This window comes from Homalodisca vitripennis, chromosome 7, assembly GCF_021130785.1.
Source record: "Homalodisca vitripennis isolate AUS2020 chromosome 7, UT_GWSS_2.1, whole genome shotgun sequence".
NCBI classification, from domain to species: Eukaryota; Metazoa; Arthropoda; class Insecta; order Hemiptera; family Cicadellidae; genus Homalodisca; species Homalodisca vitripennis.
In genome coordinates this window covers 54,409,275-54,436,134 of record NC_060213.1, presented here as the reverse complement: position 1 = coordinate 54,436,134, position 26,860 = coordinate 54,409,275, and the positions used below count along the sequence as shown (strand labels likewise).

Genomic DNA, 26,860 nt, shown 5'->3' with positions numbered 1-26,860 from the left:
AGATTACGAGCGCAGTAATTTTTTGGAATCTTTTAAGAACATAGGTGGTAGGGTGATGGTGCATCAAGGGAAAGATGAAAGACTAATAAAATTTTAATTAAACTTCAAACTCACGACAGGAATCAAATATTCACAAGTAACAGTTTCTTACCCTTGATACATCTAAGTCTAAAATTGTCCAAGTTATGAGCTTCAATCCATAGGCTCTGAACCTTTTTTTACTAATGCTAAAAGTGACTAACTATAGGACTCAGATATTTTTCAAAACTTTAAAACTGAAAAACACTGTAACATCTTCATTTATCCTAGTAAAATAATTTCTTCCCTTAAAATTAAAATAATTTAGTTCTTCTTAGTCAGAACTAAATCAACCGAAATATATTACTTGCAGTACCTGCATACCGCGCTGTGTAAAGAAACATAAACTACGAAAATAAAACAAAATTTCTAATAAAAGGGGCAAGTACAGTACATAAAATGTTAAATTATTAAAACAATTAAATATTTATTCTCAGAATATATAACATTGCATACTTAACTACTGAACATAATTCAAGATAACTAGATAAAAGAAAACAATTATCGAGATAATTTTACAAATTTAAGACAGAATAAATGTATGACACTCTTATCGTTTTATTGTTTAATAATAAACTTCTTTGCAGTCACTGCTTAACCTGAAACATGCACACAAACACACACACACACACACCCATTTATATAGATACATAAGGAATATAGATGTATACATTCACATATCTATATAGACTATTATTTTTTTATAATAATAAATTATTTATTGCGTAAAACATAAAAACAATGTTATAGCAATCGTCAAGTATATCGAGCTAAATTTTCCCATTCGTTCTACCATCGAATTCCTTTCCATACATACAATTTTTGCGTACTCTCTATCTCACTCATTTGAAGTGATCCACCGCTTCCCCGGTCAGTCAGCCAATTGAGAGGTCTCCCAATTGTGTGCCATAAACTCGTCTATACTGTAGGAACGCATGTGTAATCAATGTTGTTTTTAGACGAGCTTTGAATGCCTTCAGCATGGAGACACATTTAATCGAGTTCGACAAGTTTTTGACAATTTCGAACTCCTGCCTGAGAAGGCAAACGCTCGTGAGCTACCGTCCTGTGTCGTCCAGTTCGGTAGTCATCCCTGCCTCTAGTTGCATATGAGTGTAAATCACTACCTCTTGTGTGTTCGCATTTGGATTTGAAAAAATGACACGTTCCCAAGACGTAGAGGCAAGGTAATGTCAACAATTTTAGATTTTTGAAAGCTGGCCTGCACAACTCTCTCCATTGCAGTTTTGCAATTGTTCGAACTGCTTTTTTTTAAGAATGAAAATTCTGGAAAGGTTTGCGGTTGTGCAACCTCCCCACAATGCCAATCCGTAAGAAAGGTGTGGGTAGATCAGTCAATAATATGCCGTCATCAGGACCTGCGTTGGGAAGTATTCGGACAGTTTCCTCAAGACATAAATGCCTGAGGATAACTTTGAACAAACATAGTCTACATGACAATCCCAAGTCAAACCTCGATCTAGGTGTATTCCAAGGAATTTCATTGAGTACACTTCAGTGATTTCAGTTTCGTCTAACATGACTGTAGGACTACAATCTGAATCTGTTTGTCGCAAACTAAATTGAATGAATTTCGATTTCAAAGTTTCGATTAATTAAAAAATTTAATTAAGTTTTTTTACGGATCCACCTGCATGTTGCACTTGCTTATAAACTATATTACTGTTGTAATTTTTCTTTTTATTCACGACTTTGATGTTATTTGGCACTTGTTTTGCTTGTTTTTGCTTTTGTTTGCTTTAGCATGTATGCATATAAACTATTTATGTAAGTTGTTTTTATCAAGTCTCTTGTATTTTCATGATACCTATATCAATGTAAAATGGTGTATACCGTATTTAAATAAATAAATAAAAAAGGAATTGTTTTGAGATTGAGCTCAATGAAATGTTGAACTGCACTGTTTAGCTCAATGAACGTAATTTTTTCAAGTTCTTCTTGTGATTTTGAGTTGAGACAGAGTCGCGTCATCTGCGTACTGGACGAGTCGCCCTTGTTGTACCAATGATGAACCTCCATCATTTACGTAGATCAAGGAGAGTAAAGGGCTAAGTATGGAGCCCTGAGGAACACCCTAGCTCAGACCCTCCTCTCCCGATTTGATGCCTGAAATGCCTACAAATTGTGTTCGATCACTGAGATACGATTTGAGCCACTTGAGCGACACTCCTCGCATCCCTCAATACTCAAGTTTGCGAATGAGGATTTGATGGTCTACGCAGTCAAACGCTTTTGATAAGTCAAGGAAAATACTCAAAGTATCTCCTCGACTTTCAATTTCCCTCTACTATCGCATCGACTAGACGCACAACTGCGTCTAGCGTCGATGTACCACTTCGGAATCCGAACTGGTTTACAGACAGCAGATGGTGATTGTCCAGAAAATTTCACACAACGGGAAAGAAAGAGCTTCTCAAAGATTTTTCTGAAGACCGGCAATATCGATATGGGGCGGTAATTTTGAGTTGAAAGAGGATCGCCCTTCTTAAAAATTGGAGTGACTTTAGCGATTTTGAGAGAGGAAGGAAACGCTCCCGAGTGAAAAGAGAGGTTTATAAGGTATTCGAGCGGCCCCAATAAATGCTTAGAGCATTGCTTTAGGAGCCACGTTGACACATAATTTGAGTCATTAGACCTTTTTGATGGGAAGCCTCGTATCACTCTAGCAATTTTCTCCTGTGATACCGGGACCAGAGCCAATGAAGCTATTGGACTCGGCACTGATATGTGAACAGGCTGGCTATATGGAGGACGATGTCTTAGTTCAGCTCCAACCGAGGAAAAGAATTTATTGAACTCCTCAGCTACCCTGAAAGGATCATTGATGAGTTTATCTTTGATCTATAGTTCAATCGGTTTGTCAGTTAATACATTTTTATTGTTGATGAAGGCCCATGCAGTTTTTGATACGTTTTTCGACGTGAGCAACGCTTTGTTTACATCATAGGCTTTCACAGTTTGATGACTTTTTCTATAAATTTGTTTGTACTTTTGACAAAATCTTTTGAACTCTTCGTTAACTGTGTGCTTGTTTATTTCCGAGAAGACTAGAAACCTAAAGTTTTAGAAACCAGAATACCTTTGGTAATCCATGTGCACTTTCGTTTCTTAGGTTTTTGTTTGGTTTTACTTAGAGGACAGCTCACGTCTAGAGGGAAATTATATGTTTTTTTAAAATTTTTGAAATTGCAAATCAAGGGGATCCCTAGAATTCAGAAAGTTCCAACTTTCTTTTGCCAGCTGAAAGTTAAGCAATTCTATGTTTGTGGGCCTTGTATCTCTGAGTGTTTTCTCTGAGATGGAACCCCTTGGTGCCTCGTGACCATTGATGATGGCCTGTTGGCCATAGTGGTCTGAAATGGCTGTGTCAACCACCAAGACCTCAACGTCTGTCAAATCTGTAATGACATTGTCAATCGTGGTCGCTGAGTTGGCCGTCACTCTTGTTGGAGAGTTAACCGACCAGTTCAGTCCAAACGACCCCAGCAAGTCAGCTAATCTCCTTGTCACGGGACTATCGACATCTAAGACGTCAATGTTGAAGTCTCCCATGACTATGAAACCGCGAATTTTATTTGCAACGTCAGTCAAGATTTGATCGAATTTTGAAAAAAAACAATTCCTAGTTTCCATTGGGAGACCTGTATAGACCAATCACATCAGTATGAGAGTGTTTGGTTTTGAGTTTTACCCCTGTATGTTCACAGTGTTTGTCTGTAGGCTTGAAAAGAATGAGCGGGGTAAAGGAGAGCTCATTTTTCAGAAATATTGCTACACCTCCTCCTTTGAAGGATTTGCGGCAGTAAATATTTGCCAATTGGTAATTTGGAATTTTAAAGTGTTCGATGTAGTTGTTGTTAAAACCGTGTTCGGTCAAAACTAACAAGTCTGGATTGAGCTCCTCGCACATGAGAGTAAGCTCATCCACCTTATTCGTAGCCATTTGTGCATTTTGATGCACAAATGACACTGTTTTTTAAATGTGTTTCTTTAAATTGGAATTTTTTATTTTATTTTTACCGGTCAAATTTTTATGGGGATCAGAGGTGGAGCCTATACTAAAAAAGACTGAGTGCTGGTTGTTTCTGCAATTTAATTGGGCTTAGATGTCCCAGCGACAACTTCAGCAAAGGTGTTATACGGCAGAGTGAGAGGAGCGGACGTTGATGGAGACGACGGTGAAGACGCTGGCACCAAAAGTGTCAGAGAAGGCGTTGGAGATGAGGGTAATGGAGGGGACGTCGGTAACGGTGGTGGCCTACCGTAGGAACATTTATACTTATTATTTATTACTTAAGCATTTATACTTCTCATAAATATCGTATTGTATGCATTGGATGTTGCTATATGGCTGCTTTAAAAAAATTATAACTTTTATCATGCAATATATGAATTCAGTTCAATTTAATTCTACACGTATAGCAAGAGTACTCCCTATCAATAATTTATTCTTAAGATGGAGTGACACGGAAGTGGTACGTGAACCTCCTTAGCTCAATTTATATGTAGGTGACATTATCACGCCATCAGTCCAAGTCCTAATGTGGGAAGTTGGCAATACTTGTTACAATATAACAAGCACTTCAGCAAGTGTGCAGGCTGATATCCAGTTAGCGTGCGCAGCTCTGTGACACGGCCTGAATATTTAAACTAGGTTTGCGCACGAGAAGAAAGCGTGTGTGTACGAAATCGTTAAAGTCAGTTTATTTTAATAGATCATACAGTAATGCACTCTTTACTGTTCCTAACTCATACCTTCAAGTTTATGTCTGGCAAATTGTCTTACTGTTCAGTTGTGTCTTTCTTTCCTAGTACATTCTGCAATTATGATGCATTTTTCCATGAGTATTGTAGTTTGATCATGACTGTTTTAAAGCTGTGAGAATCTGCAACATATTCAGTAATGGTAACAATGTTCTTTTATTAAAGACACATAATTTATCATTACAACAATTAGAAATCCATTAAAAAGTCCATGTCATGAATCCCCTAAAACATCATATTGTCACTTAAAATATGGAACAATTTACTTCTGTTGCTAAGGCTACATTTCCCCAGCAGGATTCGCTTCTGGCTGTTTTATTCATTTCTGTTAATCCTACACTGTGTGCAGCAAAAACTGATGTGACACTTCAATCTGGGCAACCTTATGAGGTCCATGAGTGGCACATCACTAACCGCAAATTTCGAGATATTGGGGTACCTCTGTATACCTATAGGTCTTGTCTACTGCGGGAGATGCGTTGGATTTGACAGAATTTGGAGTTTAAAGAGCTCCCTAGGTGTTATTAGCCTAAACATAATTATGTGCCACGCCCTGTTTGATTTTACTGGGGAGCTGGTACAGAGAGAGCTTTCCCTTCTTCCAAGGAGACATGACTGAGATTGATGTTCAAAATCCTTCCTCATGGATCTTGACAGGAGTTAGCTACTAACCCCAACCTTACCCTCTCAAAAATCCTGTCACATCGGAAGCAGCGCAAATATCCTTGTAGGACTAATTTCAATTTCTCAGCTTTTTATCCTAAGTGAAGTAAAACGCTTGTTATACATTTATTATTATACATAACAATTGCAAGGTAGTGCTAGGTATACAGATGAAATATTTCTAAATGTATCTTAGCACATAATACGTTCACATTTTGTTCATGAAGTTGGTTTCATAGACTGCCATTGTCACATGTTAAAATCTTATATGACTGTATTCAGATACTCAGATAGTTAACAACTTTACTTCCTCTTCTATTCTCTCGTTGCCAAAATGGTTACCCGTATGACCAAAGTAAAAGTGAAAAGTGTTTTCTATCCTTCAGCCAAATCCCATAGAATTACATGCACCATCATCAATCTCAATGAAGAATATATGGAGAATTTCAAGCCCGTAGTTATTCTTTCTCAAAATATCGTGTATAGAGAGACAAACAGAAATCAAGTTTTTTCCACCTCATCAAGTGATATTGATAAAATTTATGTTAGCACAAATGTTAATTTTAATTTTACAACTAGGGAAAGGCTAATTTGAACTTATGCACATACATTTTAATTTGTATAAAGTATTTCTGAGATTTTGACGTAGCGAGAAACAGATTGGATATATGGATTACGCCATTTTTTATTAAAATCTAAATTTTGAAGTACTGCATACCTCAGGCCGCAGGCCGCTTTAGATACGCGGTTCCTTAGGGGGTCTACTGGAAATCCATTGATGAAATAAGGCAGGTTATATAATTTAGGGAGATTTTGTTGAATAATTCAATTAGGGCTATGTTCTTTGTGTGTTACCATGAAGCTATGTTATAAATGCTCAAAATAATACCTATGCTATTTAGCTATTTATAGTTAGGCTACGTCCTAATTATATTAAATATAATATTCAATGTTACATCTTAAGAATTACAAGGAGCCTTATACAAATTTATAAAGAGAATTTATATATATATATATATATATATATATATATATATTATTATTATATTTATATATTATATATATATATATATATATAGTTAATTACTATATCTAAAAATAGCTCTGAATGTAATTTTTACGTATTTATGTAACTCAACATTCCCTATAGTGCGTTCAAAAAACTTTCAAGAAACATATTCTAATTTTATTAGATGACTTTAATTTTATTACTATTTGCTCAGCATTACGATCGGTACATAATTTATGCAGTTGAATCCAATTTAGTAGCACACAGGAGGATGCCGCGTGCGACTTCACGAAGCATTAGCTGGTATAGTGTGAATAAATCCCTAGCTGCCGCTTGCAATACCGTCTCGCTTTATTAGTTCCGCCCTGTGATAATTCACGATGTTTCAGAATTTTGAAATTACACAAACTGTTATCAAATTTACTGAAATATACATTTTGTTTAACGTTTATAGACCCAATAAATAAGGTGATTTAAAATTATAATGTGGTGTTACAAAAATCCGGTAATTTGCAGGGACAAAATTCAGATCCCCTATAACTCTACACCCTATATAGTAGTATTCCATATAATATGGATCTGCTCTTTTTTATTAAACGATATAAGTAGGTTTATCTTTAATCTATTATTCTGAATATGTGACTAATAGTACCAAAGTTAAAGTTAACCTTTACGAAAGCTCGTGCGATCTAAGCTTGCGTGGGGTTGTTTTTTTTTTTACCAGATCGTCCAACTTTAGAAAATTTGGACAATCTGGAGCGTGGTCTGACGTCGGAAAAGTACTAATCCCCTTGCCACCACATGGGGCTTTACGCTCTTCTGGTGATAAAAAGAAGACATCCCTCAAGATAGTACCTAAATTCAAGCTCAGATCACGTGAGTTTTCGTAAATGTTAATTGTAACATGTTCTAATATGTACATGTATACCTATTTGTATAGTCCACTAGAAAATAATAGATAGGGTCAGAGTGGCTATGGAGAATACTAAAATACCAACAAACCATACTGTAATAAATTTGTTTCAACCTTATTTATTTTTACGTCCAATCTTCACAAGTAAATTGATCTGAGTCCCCTACCCCTCCCCATCAACCCACCACAATTGCGTTTGACCATGAGCTTACAACGTCATGACCTCAATCCAGTATGGCGTCATGATTGTGTTCATATTGGATTGGTTAAACAAACCTAGTGGGAGCCCAGTCCCACGCAAAGCCTAGCGATTTAAGTGTTTTCCTCCCACAATATTGTATTACTAAATACAACATTGGCCTACGGTGTACACTATGCTTGCTTCATAGAACTAACTAGCAGTTACCCATGGCTTGGCACAAGCTTTCCTATTCAATAAAATGTACGTAACAGGTAAGCCTTTTTTAAATGGCCTAATAAACACTTCTGGAAATAATTTACGATCCCTGGAAAATATTCCGTTCTCCTGATCCAGTTGGAATTTAAATTTAGAGAGCAATGTTTTCGGGTCCTGAAGCCGAAGAATGAAACACTTTTATGAGTACTATTGAAATACACAACTTTCTCTACAACATTCTATAAAAATATATATTTATAACGTACAACTGTAAGCATCTTTTAAAAACATATGATTGTGCATTCACTCGATGTTTTAGAAATTCTGTGTTATAAATGAACTAGCAGTTAACTTCAGCTTTGCATGCGATTTCTTATTGAATACGTCAAAGGCATGACGTTTTTAAATGGCACAATACAATCTCATCAATGAAAATACGTGAAGGTCTCTGGAAGATATTCCAATTTCCAGATTCATTTCATATTAATTGGACTTTAAGTTTAAAGAGTAATGTGTTAACGATCTGAGCACGGACAGTTTTTATGAGATCAAATTAAATACAAACATTTCTCAACGACATTTCATAGTATTTGAAATGAATAGCTCAAATGATTTCAGTAGCAACTGTATTGGATTATGCCAGGCCGGTGATGTAATAAAATATAATATGTATTCGCTCTATGAAAATTTTTAATGAGAAGTTTAATTATTTTATGTATTTTATTTCAGATATCAAAAAAATATCATTATTTATAAATATATTTATATATAAGATATTTCAGATATCAGGTTCAATCATTTAACGTAATTTCGACTTGCTCTTATTTTAAGGGCATGAATTTGGATTGCGCTTATAAGTTATATTTTACACGTTATTTTAATATGATTGACGATTCTTCAGTTACATTATATATATTAATAAGAGCGTATTAGAAAAGTATTATGAATATGAGTTACTCTTATACTAATGCTTTAAATAATTCAGAGCCTAATAAACATGAATATAATTGATTTATTAACACTTTTATAGAAAAATAAAGGGAATGAACTATTTCTCCAATGATAAGGTAAAAATAATATTTCAACTTCAAAGGAATAATACTACGACTTCAATTTTATAAATATTATGCAAAGGTCAAACCAATTAAATAAATAGCTTTGACTGTTTATCATTTATAGGTCAAAGTTAAATCACAGTTTATGACTTTTAAATGTTTAAAAGAAGACAACTGCGTGACGGATTTAATTTATGGCATATATGTACTCTGTATTTATGGCATATATACTAGAGTTGCTTAGTGATAATCATAGTTTACCAAAGTTTTAAAAGAGTTAATTCGGAGCTATGAATCATAAAATATCTCTTCGTGTCCATTCCATACTTTGGTATCCTATTAGCAAAATATCATAGTAGAGCCTAAAATATTGAATTTAAATTATAAAAATAACTTTTATTTACTATTATTTTTATTAATTTTCAATTGGTTTCCAACTTGAAGTATTGTAGTCGGTATTTGTAAAACGAGTATTGTATGAAATGCAAAAATGTTAGTTAAAAATGAAATAATATTTAGCCCAAGAACCAAGCTAAATAGGTTTCTGTAGGAGAGTACAGGAAGGGCAAGAGTGAAATCAGCAGCTGATGAAATGTACGCCACTCGACTCACTCGAGACAAGTTGACTCTCCAAGTCACGTGACCCATGACGCTTGTTACCTTGTGTGCAGTGGTGACAACTTCCCGGCATTGTTATACCCTGTCCGACATCTGCATCACTTTGTCTTGTTGTATCATGAACTAACATGATAATATACTCTACCAAGGTAGCTCATTTAGTTTAATTAATGATTAAAGTTTGCAGTAAAAGGAAGATAATTTACATTGAAAAGAAAATAAAACTTCTTATACCTTTAAAAATCACGCTTTTAATAAAAAAACAAACAAAAATCCAAACATTGTGCATACATGAATTATGTAAAGGTTAACTGAAATGTCTTCCTTGTTTACAAATTTGTTACATACTATGGACAATTTGAAAGAGTAATAGGATTTCGAACTTTTACTATCATTATATGTTACAAAGAAGATAACACCACGTTTCGAGGATTGAAATGCACCCTACTCTTCAGGTGAAACAACATTAACACATTAAAATACTAAAATAAATGATAATTGGCTATCAATCCAATTTAAAATTAAGTGATACCTGACGAACTACATGAAATACAGACTGGTTAGAATGAATTTAAGCGATGTCACTCCACAAGAACCAAGATCAAAAACACATTACACCCGAACCGACGAACTGCCGTTATATGTCTGTCCACATGTGTGATAGAAAGGTTCTACAGACCAAAATTTGGTACAAAGAAAGAACAAGAATTGATTTTGGAGTCAAAATAGCTGAAAGGTTAGCAAATTTTCAAGCATGCTATGGTCAAGGAACTAAGGGAACTCCTCGTTGCATTTAACCGTTAAAAAGACTTTCGCTGCTTTCTAAGTAATAGGCTATTCAGAGTAAGGAGGGAACTAGGTAGCAAATCGGCAAGACACAAATTTCCATTTACAATTTCAGTACAATCACTCCAGTATTCAAGTGATTGATTAACACACACACAAAGACACAGATATACAATACTACACTTTTATATTACACTACAGATTTTAAATATATTGTAAGTGTAACACTATTAAAGTAATCAATGTTCTTTTGCTGAAAAGAAACTATTTATATTACTAAACTATACAATTAGAATAATTGTAACCTGTACTGGTGTGTCACTTAAATCTGGGCACTCTAATGGAATGTCAGGAGAGGCACATTACTTTCTACAAATTTCTCAATATTGGGGTGAAATGAGCTGGTCGATTTCTAGCAGAGACTGCGAAGGATGACTTTGGGATTGGATGGAGCTTCCTTTGTGATACAATCTGTGGCAAGATCTCATGACAGGGAGTAAAGGAACTATCTCAGTCATGTCATCTTGGAATATTTCAGACTAGCTATGTTCCAGCCTCTTCCAGTTAAATCGTGTAAAAGACAGGACTCCCGCATATTTTGGCTAGCCACAGCCTTTATCACAAAGGGAGCTTCACCCTCCCCTAAAGTCATCCTTCGCAGTCCCTGCTATAAATCGACGTGCTGATTAAAACCCAATATTTCGACATTTGTTGATAGTAACGACTGTTTTGGTTTTCCTTCGGATTGCCCCAGATTTAAGTAATGTACCAGTCTTTTTAGAATACAGTATGTGTTACAACTATTCTAAATGTATAATTTTCTCAATTACTATTGTTTGTGAAACAAGTTTTGAGATCCTATAATGTTTTATTTTTAATTCATTTAAAATATTCTACATTGTTTTTCTTTAGCAAAAGGAAAGTATATTAATTCTTTATAAGTGTTACTCGTACAATATCTTTAAAATATGTACTGTGATATAAAAATTTGATGTTGTCTGTCCGTGACTTTGTGTTAATCTGTGTTATTCAATCACTTAAATACTGGAGTGATTGCACTGTACTTTTACTAGGAGTCTGAATTCCCAAATAATCAACTCTTTTTCAGTACAATTCCTCTTTAAAATGAGATAAATTCCAATTCATTGTTCTATTTTTTTCTCTCAATGTTATAATATCAGTTCATTCACCCGCCCCGTTCTAATTGTTTGTGTAAATTAAGTGTTAATTTGATTGCATTTCCTTCAAAGAAAATATCATTTTTTTTCTTTCTATAAATCTACTCGGTTTCAGTTAACCTTTAATACTGTTTTACTGAGCTTTATTAATGCATAATATTTTTGTTCAATGTTCATTAATATATTACAATCTTAAAAATTTAGCTTCATTTTCCTATGAATTAATATATGTACTTTGATATGAGGAACAAATTTACGTTATGAGTTGTTAGCGAAAATGTCTCTTTGGATAAACGAAAGCGAAGAAGTGATGCAAATGAATGATTGATTTTCTCTTTATGCACAATCGAAACTGCTGAAAATTTTCAGCAAACTTATTATTTTACTTGTATTCCTAATTATACAATGAAAGTAACTAACAGACTCTAAGAATTAATTACAAAGGAAAGGAGATATTTTAAGGATAAAAAGTGCACATATATATATATATTATATATATATATTATATATATATATATATATATAATATATATGATATATATAAATATACTCATATTTGAGCCAACAGTTCTAGTTTTAATCACCAAAATTTTGTCAAACAGTGACTTGAATATCTTGAATGTTGCCGTGTTAAGACTGTAAGGCGGCCTTTACAGTTAGTCTGGAGAGAGTAACCCTTTATGCATTAGTTAGTAGATAGAAGTATAGAAGCGTGCTTAGTGTTCAAGGGATTCACACATATACACAACCGTTCACATGTACATACATGGCAGTATTAATTTGTATTTATTTATTCAACGGTATACCCTTTTTACAATTAAAAAGTAATTTAGTTAAGATGGCTAGGCTTATGAATATAAAAATAACAATACATATAAATAAAAGAAACATGACTATGATGTAATGGATTACTTTTAGATCGGTAATATTATAAATAGGTAAATTATAATCATACCGTAATAATCATATATGGATATTACTTGTCTCCATATATTTTAATTATTTTAACTGTTATTTAAAAATAACTGAATCCAATGCACTAATCTGCAATTTCAATAGAAACCACTTATAACATTAAAGATAAAATTTTAATTGTATAATGTGGCTATTGAAGGATAAAGGGCAATATCAAACATATCACCATAATTGGTGTCATTAACTGGTTCAGTAAATGCATTCAGATTTACAAATTACAATACAATACAAATATTAAATGATTATAAAGATTGAGTACACGTTACTCAAGGTAATAAAATATGGATGGAGAGAGAAAAAATAAATTTACTATGTTCTCAAATATTAAACCCATTTATTGAAGAAGGTACTATTTTGTTATTTCATGTTTTATAATTCTAAAACGTGGTACACATTTCAACATTATCAGGAAATAAATAAAACTCTCTTAAGAAATTGAAAACTGAAACTGCTGTAACCTGTTTTGTGCAGTTTGAATGTTATTATTATCACTCTCCGCCTGGCCCCGACGTGGGCCTGCAAAGGTCACGTGATCGCATTCAATATGGCCACTGTATTGTGTTATGATTGGATTGGATACGCTTGCTCCATGGGGAGATTTACTCCGGCTGGAGCTTGGGTCAGCTATTCAATTAATATTGGATCTATTGGAGTTTATTTGTGTTGTAAATTATACTTTAGTTCATCTCCATTCGTACTTTTAATTTCAATGTTGGATCTTTTAATGCTACACAATGCTTTACTGATTAAAATACATTTATTTAAACATTGTATTTCATTTACTGGATGAAAGTTATGGAATCGTGTTTATTTATTCCTTTTAAGAGTAAAAAACAAATTTACATTTTTAAACTTATGATAAGATTACTAAATAATGATTAAATAATACTTAAAAGAAAAGGGCCAAACCAAACATGCAACCGGACTCAAAATTAAATTAGGCATAAATTAACAATAAATAAGAACTGTATAAATTATAGTAAATATTAGTGATAAAAGTACATAATAAAAATTGAAAGTATTTAACTTAAATACACTACTGTACAAGATGTGACATTGTATGAATAAAAAAATATATAAATAACAACAATGCAAGGAAACTATATAGAAATAAATAACAATGAAAACTATAAATGAATAACAAGAGTAAAAAATACTAATTAATGATAGTGGTAAATAAATAATGGTTTGTCCATACATAGTGTTTACTTAAACCATTAGTTTTCTGGATGTATTCCATCGTAAGAATACCTCTACAAAGGCAATGCGAACCTGGTAAGGGTTGTGTGGCACACTTGTTATGGTATTCTAGAAATACAGGAGCATGCACACTACCATATACTAATTACCATGTGGTTACACCTGTGAAATAAATTTGACGGGTTTTCTTGAATTAGTAGCAAAAGTCTCTTTGTAAAGGTATTAAACTTTGTTTTAAGTACAGTTTAAATACCACAGACCTAACACGTCTTATAAAAAGCACATGTTTCCTTTAATGGCGTTTTATTTATTCTCAATTATAAATAAACTTTCGTACAATATTTATAATCTACAAAATTTAAAACTAACTGCCATATCTCAAACAAACCCAGTAAAAACTAAAGGAGAAGAGAACATTTAAAACTTATCCCGTGTGTTAGGTGTAGTGGTGTGTAAACAAAACTCAAAGTTTGTTTTATGGAATTGGCAGAATCAAGCGGATACCTATATAGCGTAAAGTATAAAACTACAGATTATTATCGAGAAACTAATTTGTAGAATACTAACTATTGTATTTGTATTAAGTATTACTGATATGATATCCAATTTTGTAAACATCGTTAGTACTTAAAATATACATTAAAGTTTTGTTTTCACCGATCGCTTCTATTTTAAAATAGGGTTCAAGTATAGATTTCATTAAATGCATCGTTATACAACGACGGTTTCTATGTGATAACAATGATATGAAGTTATTCAATACATACATACGTTTTAATTTGTGGCGTTTTGTTTTCAATATTAGATGAAAATATTCACACTATTAAGACCAAGTTTGAAAGCCATACCTTAAACTATTATTAAGTAATTTCGTTTTATTTTAATAGAAATTAAACGTGAAGGTAGACAGAATATCAAACACATTGAAATACATTTTAACTCGATTTTTATTAATTTAAAAAACAAAATAGTATTTCTGACATTTTTACTAGTCCAGCGTTGTTCAACACACTTAACAGCTTAGAGATACTTAAAAGTAAAGTTCCTGCTGATAAAGTGGGAAATTATAAACCAACACTTAAAGGTGTTAATAAGGATTTTACTATTCTCTTTAATACACAGTACATTAATCTTCCTAGTGGAATGAACCAAGTGATGTATAAAAGCCACACAATGTTAAAAGCATGCACGAAGCGAAACAGGGTACATTAGCCTGGACCGCAACCAATCACAGGCCGGCGCCATATGGCCTGACATGACTTACTCATTCACATTTCCCCTGACAGAGCGGTGTGGCGTATTACATTATCAGTCATTATCCAAACTTGACACACTAGACTCATCTTACTGATACATTTACAGGGGAATTCCTATTAACTGTTTAAAGAATCCTTGAATTGAAACAGGATACATTAGCCTAGACCGCAACCAATCACAGGCCGGCACCATATGGCCTGACATGACTTACTCATTCACATTTCCCCTGACAGAGCTGTGTGGCGTATTACATTATCAGTCATTAACCAAACTTGACACACTAGACTCATCTTACTGATACATTTACAGGGTAATTACTATCAATTGTTTAATCTTACTTGAATTGAAACAGTGTACATTAACATGTACAGCAACTAATCACAGTTCCTATCGTATAATAATAGTACACAATTGTTTTCTTCAATTATCATTTTTTTCATTGTTGATGCCCTGTAGTATTGACAGATAAGTTCAATATTTGAATAATAATAAATATTTCAACCTAATCCATTTTCAATTTTCAAAAGAAATTGGTCATATAAAAATCATAATTCTGTTAAGGATAAAGAAAATCCAATCCAAATATCAAAATTGTATATTCAACCTCTATCTAAAGGTATTCGTGACAATTTCTGAATATAAATTATATTTATTGAGTTAGCCAGATATTATTTATATTATCGCTATAATTTTAACACTGAAATCCTCGACACAGAAAACCAGGTCAGAAAAGGTAGAATAAGAATATCACTGACACACTTGTGTCTGCATGGTTGATCATCAAAACGAACTCGATACACCATCTTGATGAGTTGGTTTCTTTACATTTGTACATATATGCCTGAAGAAACAGTATGTATTTTACAGATATATCAGTGCGAATCAAACTTTGAATTTGCACATAATTTACTAACGAGTGCTGTATGGATCAATAATATTATTACGTGCAGTGACATGTAATTTGCTGATAAGTAAACTGCATCAACTTTCTAGAAATAAGGTTTAGAAATCAATATTAAATAATAATTACATTCACACATTGGTTCAAGTATTGTTCAACTTCATAATAGGAGTAAGAAATCAAATGCAAAGAATGCTTGGCCTAAATAAACCTGCACTATTGCACAGCAATAAAAGATGTGTCACTTAATCTGGGTAACCCTATGGATGTCCAAGAGCGGCACATCAATAAATGCAGATTTCTGATACATTATGCGAGGTAGATCTATTGGTTTAGTCTGCTGTGGGTTATGACTGTTCGAATTGGTGAGGCTCTCTACGTGTTAAAGGAAGTTTCTGCCCTATACATAGAACGTGCCGCTCTCTGTCCGCTTTGACTGGAAAGACTGATACAAATCTAGTCTCTATGTCTTCCAAAGAAACATGACTGACATTGATGAACAAAACTCTTCCTCGTGGATCTCAACAGGAGGCCCCTACTCCCAGCCTTGCCCATCCAGAATATCCTGTCACTCTTGAATCAGTGCATAGGTCATTTTTAGGACTAAGAGAAAACCTTCAACGTCTCGTCCTAAGGTAACGAAAGATTTCCACGGAGAATCGATGGACACAAAACGTGACGAAAGCCTTAGAGCACGGACGGGTAGTCATAGGGGCGGACTGCCCTTTTACTTTTTTATTCTTCGTAAGAAGGATGAGAATCTATGAAGTTTCCAGTTTGTAAGAAAGTTCCATCAAGTATAACAAAGACGGACAAACAGATGGTCGGAATGCTCTTTGAACCTTTTTGTGTAATTGTTTACTCACAAATCTTTTAATTTGTCCTGATCCATCATTTGTTACAACACAGATGGACGGACTGCGGTTTGACCTTTAGGCTGCAACTAATTACTCACAAAACTATTAACGTTTTCCTTAAGCGATGTGTTGTAAAAGATGAATAATTCATCCTATGAAGTTATCTCTACGGATTAAATAGTTTATAGCTGTTTCTGTCAAATGGGCAATTTGTTCGTGCAATAACTATAAGAGGTACTTCGATATTGACTCATAACTGTGCATCATCACCAGTAAATGTCTCTACGGGGAACTACTGAGCAGCTAAGAACCCCGTAACGCGAGATATATTACCGCAATGGATATTGAAGAAAGAGCTTAACAGCTGCGAAAAATGGCTTTTCTCGAAGAAACTAACACCTTAACAAAGGGTCTACTGCTTTTACTCATATTGATCACGATTCAGGGACTCTATCTACATGGTGGATATAGTAAATTTCTGCGGTAAAATTTCACCTAAAGTATATTGCCAACCCCTTCTCTTAAGCAGTGTGTTTTGTTAATTTTATATGCTATATAATGAACATTTAAAAAGGTTAGAAGTTTATCTACAAATATTATTTAACACTATCACGATGCATAGTGACCCTCCGAGACTATACAGAAATCCTAAAAAGTATTAAAATATATAATTAATTAGTTTATATACTACGAAAACTTTTATTATGTAGGAGCCTAGTAATTATTATTCATGAGCCTCGTAGTCAGTTTTAAGTGTACCAAGCTACCCAAAATATGATCTGAGAAAAAAATATCATTTCATTTTCTTAACTCTTTTAATGATCTTTCATTTCGACCAAATCTCTCAATCATCTTTCGCCAAAACAAGTGCTAGTGACGATGAATGTCTCAGGAGAAGCTTCCTTTATTAATTTCAAGAAAACCCACGTTGTGAGCCTAAACAGTGCAATTGCTCGAAGCTTTCCTAGACTGTATTACTTATTTCTGGCAAAACAGGAAGCGTAAAAGTAATATTTTGTCTACTTTATCTAGATAACAGTATATTCCAGCCGTTTCCACTCCTCAGCTCGGTTGCACTCAGGTTTTTAAATTAATTATAATGGAATTGGATCGCAAAGAAGGAAAATGTGGAGGGGCTGCAATTATTTTTCCACGGTAGATTCCTTGTCATTCTGTCCTGAAAAACAGTGTATCGAACCCACCAGGGTCGAAACTGCCTCAAAATTGAATCCCGTGTCACAGCGATAGATAGTCTGAATAACTTACACTTTTCCCAACGAAACACCTAGAATTATGTGTTTTAAATTAAATTTAAAACATAAAATAAAATTGGTTCGTGGAAAAATGTACTACTCTGTAATTATTTTAATAAACAAATTGCAACCAGGGGTTCCTTATCCTTTCTCTCCGCATACATTTTTCCTGTATTCTGATTTTTAGTAGTTTCACACCCATTACCTGAAAACAAAAAAGACTTGAACTTTCATGCATAAAACATTAAAATGTTTTATTAATACTGAGTTTAAAATTTACACCCAAAAGCATATTATGAAGATCTAGCGTTCAATATTTATTGTGCACATGGTGAAAATAGATTATAATTTGGTTAAAATGCATAATTGATGATTTTTAATACGACTAAAGGGAAAATTGTGCGTACATAAATTTTACAATAAACATAATTATTATAAATAACCCTTTGGTCATCTATGTTCACTTCATTTCTACTGTTGAACCAATAGCTTAATGAGAAATTATTACCAGAGCAAGCGAGATGCTCATATTCTTTTCATTACAAAGCTGTTCTTAGAGGAAAGGAAATAGTCTTTAATGAACAAAGAGGGAAAGATTAGTTGAACAAAACAATGAATCCAACAGCTCAGAGTCCCACTGGGCTATTGTGCTGCGGAAGGTTGTCAAGACTGGTTCCTGTTTGTTTATGTTTCAGTGCTGACAACTATTGAACTTTGCTCTTTCAATATATAATCTGTATTATATAAAATATTAATTTTGTTTTTTCTTTTTGTTTCAGTGAAGAAAGCTCGCTATGTTGGTGCTCAGGGTGAGTAAATAACATTATTATATGGAAATAAAAGTTTAATGTTGAGTGGATAGCGTTTTATTTATTTTATTTTTGTTTCGACAGAAGTTTTAACGTTCATGGCCAACAATATCAACGTTTATCCATCTTCTAATGATCAAAACACATTCTTAAATGTATTAATAAACTTTAAAATCATTTTCAATGATGAATATTTATAACGTGACAGATGTGTTTCAATCAGCAATTTCAATACTGCATCTGAAAAATTGCCCGAAGTAATGATTTAGTTGATTGATAATTTCTTACTTGACCTTGTTTTATATTAAAAAATTTTATATTGTTAACGTATTAACTAGAATAAGAGGAATTATATTTTTTCTTACGTCTGGTGTACTTGGATATTCGATCACATCTAATCATTTTTATAACTAATATTGTAATTTAGAACACATGTATTATATTATAAGCACACAGCAAATAATATTCGAGTTATTAATAGTTTAATTAGTCTGTAATAATTAGTAATAATTAATGAAACTTCAAATAAGGTTTTATTTCATCACCCACTATTTCTTCCTTTCTTTGATGTCTTCTTATTCTTCTGCCGACCCCAATCAGCGTTGTTTGGGACATTCACAAGTCTACGGATTAGTTTAATAGTATGCTAATTGTTTTCTCAAAGTTCACAGTACACCTTTGTATATTTGCTAGTAATCTCGTACATTAAACGATCTGGAACACCAGTATTTGTGGAATACAATTTTACATAATCCATACTCTTTAGGTACCAGCTAAATTTTAAATATTTTTCTACGTCAATGCATAAAACATTTCTCACAGTCCATTTAATGGTTCAATTTTAAAACTGTATAACTAAAATGTGTCAATTATAACGATAACTTACTCAAATAAATATGTAGTAAAACATTAATTGGTATTGGAACAAAAATGAAATTGGTATTCAGTATAAAAACGCTGACAGTGGTTCCCAGTGAATGACATTTTATAATTGCACTCTTACGTGTATCAGTAAAGAAATCATTATAATTTTGTATATTTTAAAATTATTAACGTTAGTGAAACCTATCACTAGACACTGGACTCACTGGAGGAATGCAATTTTTGTCTGTCTGTTTATCTGTATGTCTGTACGCACTCAAAAATAAATGAAATTGTACATGAAGCCTCATTTCCCTATGCGGAACTTGTATTTGATGTTGATTCATGACACTTCGGAGAATATGGCTGTGCGTTATCAACACATGTTACATTGGTCTTATAGGTAGCCTCTATGGCAACGAGAAAATAGCAGAATTTATATATTTGCAAAAAAACTCAGTACATCCCAAATATATTAAAGTAAGACATATTAACACGTTTAGCCTAATCATACTAACACATAAACACACTTTTATAGTGATTTGCTGTGTAGACTTTCCATTTATCATTATTTAAACAATTACATAAAACCCAGTTTAATAAACAAAATTTTGTATGTTTCATATAGGCAAGTACCTTGATAAAGGTTTTTTCTATATACTTAAGCTTTTACTTTAAAATACATTTTTACATACACGATAACAAATTCAGATAGAAAATCCTGTGGATCGTAGCCCAGAGGGATTTTCGAAATAATATTTGGCTTATATGTTAAACAGAGGCCCTATGAATGACCAAGGAATGTTGTAATACAATCACAGTCCATTCGATTTTACGTAATTTTGTAATAAAAAAACTAACAAGCAGAAACGATTGATTTTTATTTAATAGTAGAGGTAAATCAACAGTCATAAGAAAATGAAATTTTACATCCCTCGGTAAACAAAAGAGAAATTGTGTCAGCGTAAAGAGTGATGATCTCCAAGGACACTACCAAATTCCATGGTTGGAAAAGCAACATATTTCGTTATTGTCTCTGTAGAAATGCATATTCATATTAAATGTTAAGTTCATAGAAAATATCTTTATCAATGCTAAATTCATATACGGGTTTTTTCTGTGATATACCACTGTTCACCAGCTTATGGCAACAGAACCTCGAAAGAAGATGCCAACCGGATTCAAAGAATGTAGGACTCTCCATTGAGATTTTGCTGCAATCTCTGGAATTTTTGTCATGTGTCTGCCTACCAAGAAGCTATGCAGATAATACCAATGAAAAGGTGTTTGGAGAATGCAGACTATGAATTTTCAGCAAGGGTCATACAGCCCTTATATTGAGTGACCCATGACATCTTCATGAGAAGGTCTCATATCGGGAGGATGTTTTTTGCCCAACATCCAGCACAAGCTGAACTTCCCTAAGTCCTCGCTAGAGAAAGAGTCTAAGGTATTTCGGCCCACCGCTCTTCTTCCCCCCATTCGCGTAAATTATATATTTATCAAAAAAACATGTCACTCATAACCAAAGTTTATCTTACATTATAACTTTTCTCTTATACATATATGTCTATAGTTCAATCCTCTTCTTATTCACAAAAATGAAGTCGGTAACTTTATGTTCCTTTCCACCTCTACGTTTCTCTAAACTTATTATTTACCTACGCTACACGATATTCCAAGGTTACCACACTTTTCGAAAACCCTATTTTTAGAACTTTCTTGTAGCCTTAACTTGGATGTTCTAAACCAGATTTAAAGTTGACTTCTCCCCATTAACTTTAAGTAATCAGTAGTTGACCTTGTTTAAATAGAGACAGAGAGGAGAGAGATCTTGCTTGTAACGTTTCCTATTATAATGCAATGCTCATACTAACAACGGCTAACTACGCTTGCAGCGGAAATAGTAATACTGTGTTTTGTTATGATTATTATTATTTACGAAGCATAATTGGGAATAATAAATTCAGTGTATTAACTTTAATTTGTATTCAGTGTTCGTTTTAAATGAGCCTGTTCCCGAAATTAAAAAGCCAAGTAATCTTTGTAACCGCAATACTGGACATTTTTCAATATTTAGAACTTACAAAATATTTTAAATCTTAAGTATATGATCTAAAAGATGAGATTGGAACACTCTAACCTCTCAAAATGTGCCTTCCAAAAGAATTTCTTACTTTTTCACATCCTTGTTTTGTGTTTTTTGTAGCCGATTAATAGCGATTTATCACGAGACACGCTTGCGTTAATCTTGACGACCCTAGTTTGGATTTTCATTTCAGTATTTGTTTATAAAATACCTAACAAACAATATTTTTAATTAATAACAGACATTATTTTTTAAGTAAAACATAATAGAGTGCGCCACACCTAGTATTGTGTATGTAAAAGTTTTCGTATGCAAATTTTCAAATCAATAGTTTATTTCATTGTGAGATTAAATATAAACTTTGCAAGCCTACGAACTCATTCTTGTATGTGTATAAATTATGTGTATATATTCTGCTTTTTTTCTCGTTGCTTTTATGGCTACCTATAAGATCGTAGTAAAGATGTACACTAACGCTTATCCAAATCCCATGAAGTGACATCAACAAACTCGAAGTTTTACTACAAGTAACTAAATAACTTAAAACATGTAATTCGATTAATTATTGTGTTATAGTTATTACAGTTGTTAGTTTTTTTACCTTAACTTAACTTTTAATAACGTTCTTGGTTATAGCAACTTAGATTGTAAATACTTTCCTATTTTTCAGTATTACCCGGATAGAAAATTTGGCTGAAGAATTATAATTTGTTCCAATCTATTTCGTGTTATGGTTCAAAAGTTCCATGATTATTGAACGTGTATGAAACTTAAATTCACATGATTCTTATCAGATATAATTTTAAAAAACAAGTACATATCAGGTATTTACCCTGAAAATTTTGAGGCACTGTCTCAACTCCATTACATGCCATTCTGACCAAAAAACACAAAGTAACATATTTAAATTTTACTGGGTGAATAGAAAATTTATTAAAACTCCCTAAATAAACCATAGCTGTTCTACTAGTTTAGTTTCTTTATTCAATGCGACGGCCATTGTACTAAATGCAAACTACACGTCTAAAACAGTCTTTTTTACTTTTTCTTCTATTTATCTTGATTTTTTTCTCGTTTTATTATCTCTTTTCCACACACTACTGCAATTCTTTGTACTAATCCGAAACAAATACGTTAATAGTTCAAACTCAATTATTCAATTTTGTATAACTAGGAACATTATAAAAATTACAGTTTATTAGTTCTGTAATATTCTCATTGCCATCATGATTACAGTAGCTATAAATAATGTTAGTTTGAACGAAAATCGTGGTTGTAAAAAAAACACATTATTTGCTATTAAATTATGTTTATATTTACATTTTTAAACCATAAACTTACTTAAATACATATATGTCTGAGAATTAGAACTCATCCAAAAAAATCATCCCTATATTGTCTATTTAAATGTCATTTCAGCTGTATTTCAAACTGTAAATATAAGCTAATGACGTTATTAAATCAATCATTAAAGACAAACAGTTTTTAGGGTGTACCTAGCCTTAAATTTTTACTATCTATAATATTGAGTATTATATATGACACTACTATATCAATAAAATTATGAGTTACTCAAATATTCTATTTTTTAAGATTATTTAATGGGATATAATACTAAAATACATTATTTATGGTGAAATATATTCTCATATGAAGGGTGCAGGGGGAAAACCAGGTAAGTCATGAAATTTAAATAACAAGAAAATAGAGTTAATTTTTAAACTTTGTTAGAGGTTTAAATTTAATCACACATTAATGACAACATACATTTAAAATGTCACTAATATTTTTTTTAGATTATTGATGTTTTATGACGTTAAAATTATATTTTTTCTACGCAGGAGGGTAAAATTTGTAATTGTCTCCTTTTTTTTAAGAAAACCAGTTGTCATTCAAAACCAATGTAATACCAGGCAGGTGGTATAAAAAAACTTAAATTTGTGCCTATATAGTTTATTTATTTATATACTTATATATGCATCACAATAGTTAAACATAAGTTATATTAAAAATTCTCGTTTGAGGCTATACTGCTAAACTCGTTAGAGGATAAACTGTTAAAGAATAATTTTGTTTCTGAGCTACAACACTTCATAAGACCCATCATGTCTTGGTACGTAGCATGTGAAACTGGTAGAACACCTGCAACAAGGTTATGTCTCAGAGTTTAATCTTAAACTTTGATCGGATCTTAATTAGGTCAGATACCATTTTAAGCTGTTCTTCGGCTGATTAGGCGTGGATGGTAGATTGAAGACAGTATTTCCTTAGAAGCTGAGTCTAAAAGGGGCATTTTATACCGTACTCTGCACCAAATAAAGATTTGCAATATAAAACAATTTCTCCAATATAAAACAGAAAATTATTTGAAAGGAAATCGTTTTTCCGTGACTTTCAAACCAATAAAAAATCTTCCGGAGTTTCCATTTTTCTTTCAAGTTCCACACACGTACATTCTTATCACATTCTAAATAGAAATTTCCACGTACTGAAAACGTGATCTTAATGTTTTTTAGCCCATGAATTTGTTTGCTGGTAATAAATAGTAGGAAGCGTATTATGGTAAAATGATTGTTTTGGCCTCCAGCAGAATCTCAAAAACACTTGAAGTTCAACACCACCTCTTCTATAATGTAGTGAACATCCTGTAATCTTTAGACACATCCAGAAGGATGTACACAAGTTTGTTCTTAGTAATGCCGTGTATTACACAAAATGCTTTTGCAATACCTGTACGTCATTTCCAATTTTAATTCTAACTCTGCATGCAAAGGTTACACCTCTTAAGTTGCTTGTATCTTATTTTTGTCTAAGCCTTCTTTGTTTTACAATCACACTGACATCAATCCTGCTAAGGAACTGTTTTTTGAGACTATAAAAGTTGTTTTCCTCTCTTTTATTTAAAATTCGAAAGAAAACACTGTATCACCAATTAGTAGAAGACTACATGGAAAACAATATGGCGGTCGTGAGACAGTTGGCTTAGTAGAAATGACTAACCTGGTTCTTTCCCTGTACACACGGACTTATCCGATTCTTTCCTTGAACACATAATCCTTGAACCCCTGAACCAGATGACTGAGTTTGTTTTTTCCCTGTTTGATGTTTTTAATGTGAACTTCTTACTAACCAAATTCATTAGAAGGCATAAACTCAAAACAATTACTTACCCGGCTTTTTCCCCGAACCCTTCATATGATATCGCATACATATGAATCGATTTAGATCTTTATCAATTAAAATATATATTGATAACTTATTATATGGTTTTAATCTATGTTTGATTAAGAAAATAGAAATTACGTTGTTCAATAACTCTCTCCCAAGGGCGTTTTCAGAATAAAAAGTGGTTGCGTTCGTTGTTAAAGGAATAGAAATATCCTTGAAAGTTGATTATCGTCTATTATAATTTCAAATTTTACTAAAGCAATTTTAACTTTAGGTGCAGTTTTTTATGTATCTGTTTTATTTCATTTCAATTAAATTGTAAGTGTGTGTGTGTGTGTGTGTGTGTGTTTTGTCTTTTATTAATTCATTTATTTTGCTGCGTCAATTGAAACCAAGCTATTAATGCACCGTTAGGTCTCACACAAAGTAAGAACACGTTTTAGACGTACATTTCTACAGACAACCTAGTTACAATGAGAGAAGTTACACATTACTTAGCAATTTCATTATTTTTTTATAAGCTATTCAAGCTAGATTGACCCTAATAAATAATAGTTTCTTACATATCAATAACTATGTGATTTATTTGTTACAGCCGCCCAAAATGACTCGTACGTCACCTTGAAGCTTCAGAATGTGAAGTCCACCACTGTCACCGTGAAGGGCGCCAACCCTTGTTGGGAGCAGGATTTCCTCTTGTAAGTACTTCTTGTTACCCATTAATCCTTGCATACGCAAAATATTTTATAAAGTAAACATTAGCTCACTCTCTCTGTAAAAGGTTTAGAATTTGTATAGCCATTCTTTGAAAATCTGAAAGGAATAACTTGAAATTTTTGTACAGGAAAGGCCGTACCCTTTCAAACGTTATTCAGCACACCCTCGTGGGCCAGTGGCCTGGGCAAGGATCTTATCAAACAGAATAAGGAGGAAAGTAAATTAAGTATAAGGTCGATTGTACTCATAAAAACTGCAATGCTCCCATACAGGATTTGAGCCTACGATACCTCACTTGCACAGATCCAAAGTCTGACGTCTTATACCGCTTCGTCATCATCGATACCAATAATAATAATAGGATTCAGCAGTCCTTCCGAATACTTAAACTTAATAAAAACCGTTAAGTAGGATATTATATTTTGTACCCACTGGTTTATTCAGTCCAACCTCTAAATTTAAACTTTTATATTGCTTGACTAGATTTAAAATGTTCACTTACTTTACTTACCTTAACAACTGTTCTGTTAAAGATTTAAGGGCTATTTTCGTACTATTCTTATTTTATTTTAAAAGTATATATACTAAAGGCCTTATTCTTTTTATTCGAATGAGCTAGTCCCATTTGTATGTTTTTACTATTGAATCTTACATGAAAAAAATTCCATAGCTTAATAACCGATGAGAAGGTACGCTTAAATGTATTCAGACACAGATAACTTGAAGACTATACAATGCAACTGAATAAAAACTAAAAATGGAACTCCGATTCCAGCTCTAGTGTAATTTGTTAGATTATCATAAAATGAAAATTAATAGAACTAACTTCATATTTATAAAATAATATTTCACAATAAACTTTCTCAGTGTACAATATTTAATTTAATGTAAGTGATTAATATGTTTATTTATTTATATATATATATTTTTTTTTTTTTTTGTAAATTGTATAGTACTTAATTATTGCACAAGAAAGTATGTTTTTCAGAAATAAACTCTGTTGTCACTCTGAAACATTGTGATTTAGTGTTTCCCCAGCTGAAAAAGTTTAAATTTAAATAACTTTCATATTTTCCTTGTTATTCACATTTTGAATCGATAAAAAAAAGTTATAGCGTTATATATGTACGGCTATTGCACAGTATTGTCCATCAGGCATAGCGATCCTGTAAATGTACAAGTGTACTAAACACTCAGGAAAATAACTGAACCTTTTAAGAGTCTTGATTTTTATTGTTTGAAACCTTACGAGAAATCTTTGTTGTAAAATACATTTGGCATAACATACTGT

General features: G+C 32.6%; 1 protein-coding gene across 1 annotated transcript in view; it reads left to right on the top strand.

The window, feature by feature from the left end:
* LOC124366714 (phorbol ester/diacylglycerol-binding protein unc-13-like) overlaps positions 1-26,860 on the top strand; it is a gene marked incomplete at its 3' end in the record, with an annotated part of 350,859 nt that overhangs the window by 138,215 nt on the left and 185,784 nt on the right. Inside the window, exons 3-4 of the mRNA XM_046823315.1 lie at positions 18,705-18,734; positions 25,448-25,550. Of these exons, the coding sequence (XP_046679271.1) occupies positions 18,705-18,734; positions 25,448-25,550 (133 nt within the window). The remainder of the gene's footprint in view (positions 1-18,704; positions 18,735-25,447; positions 25,551-26,860) is intronic.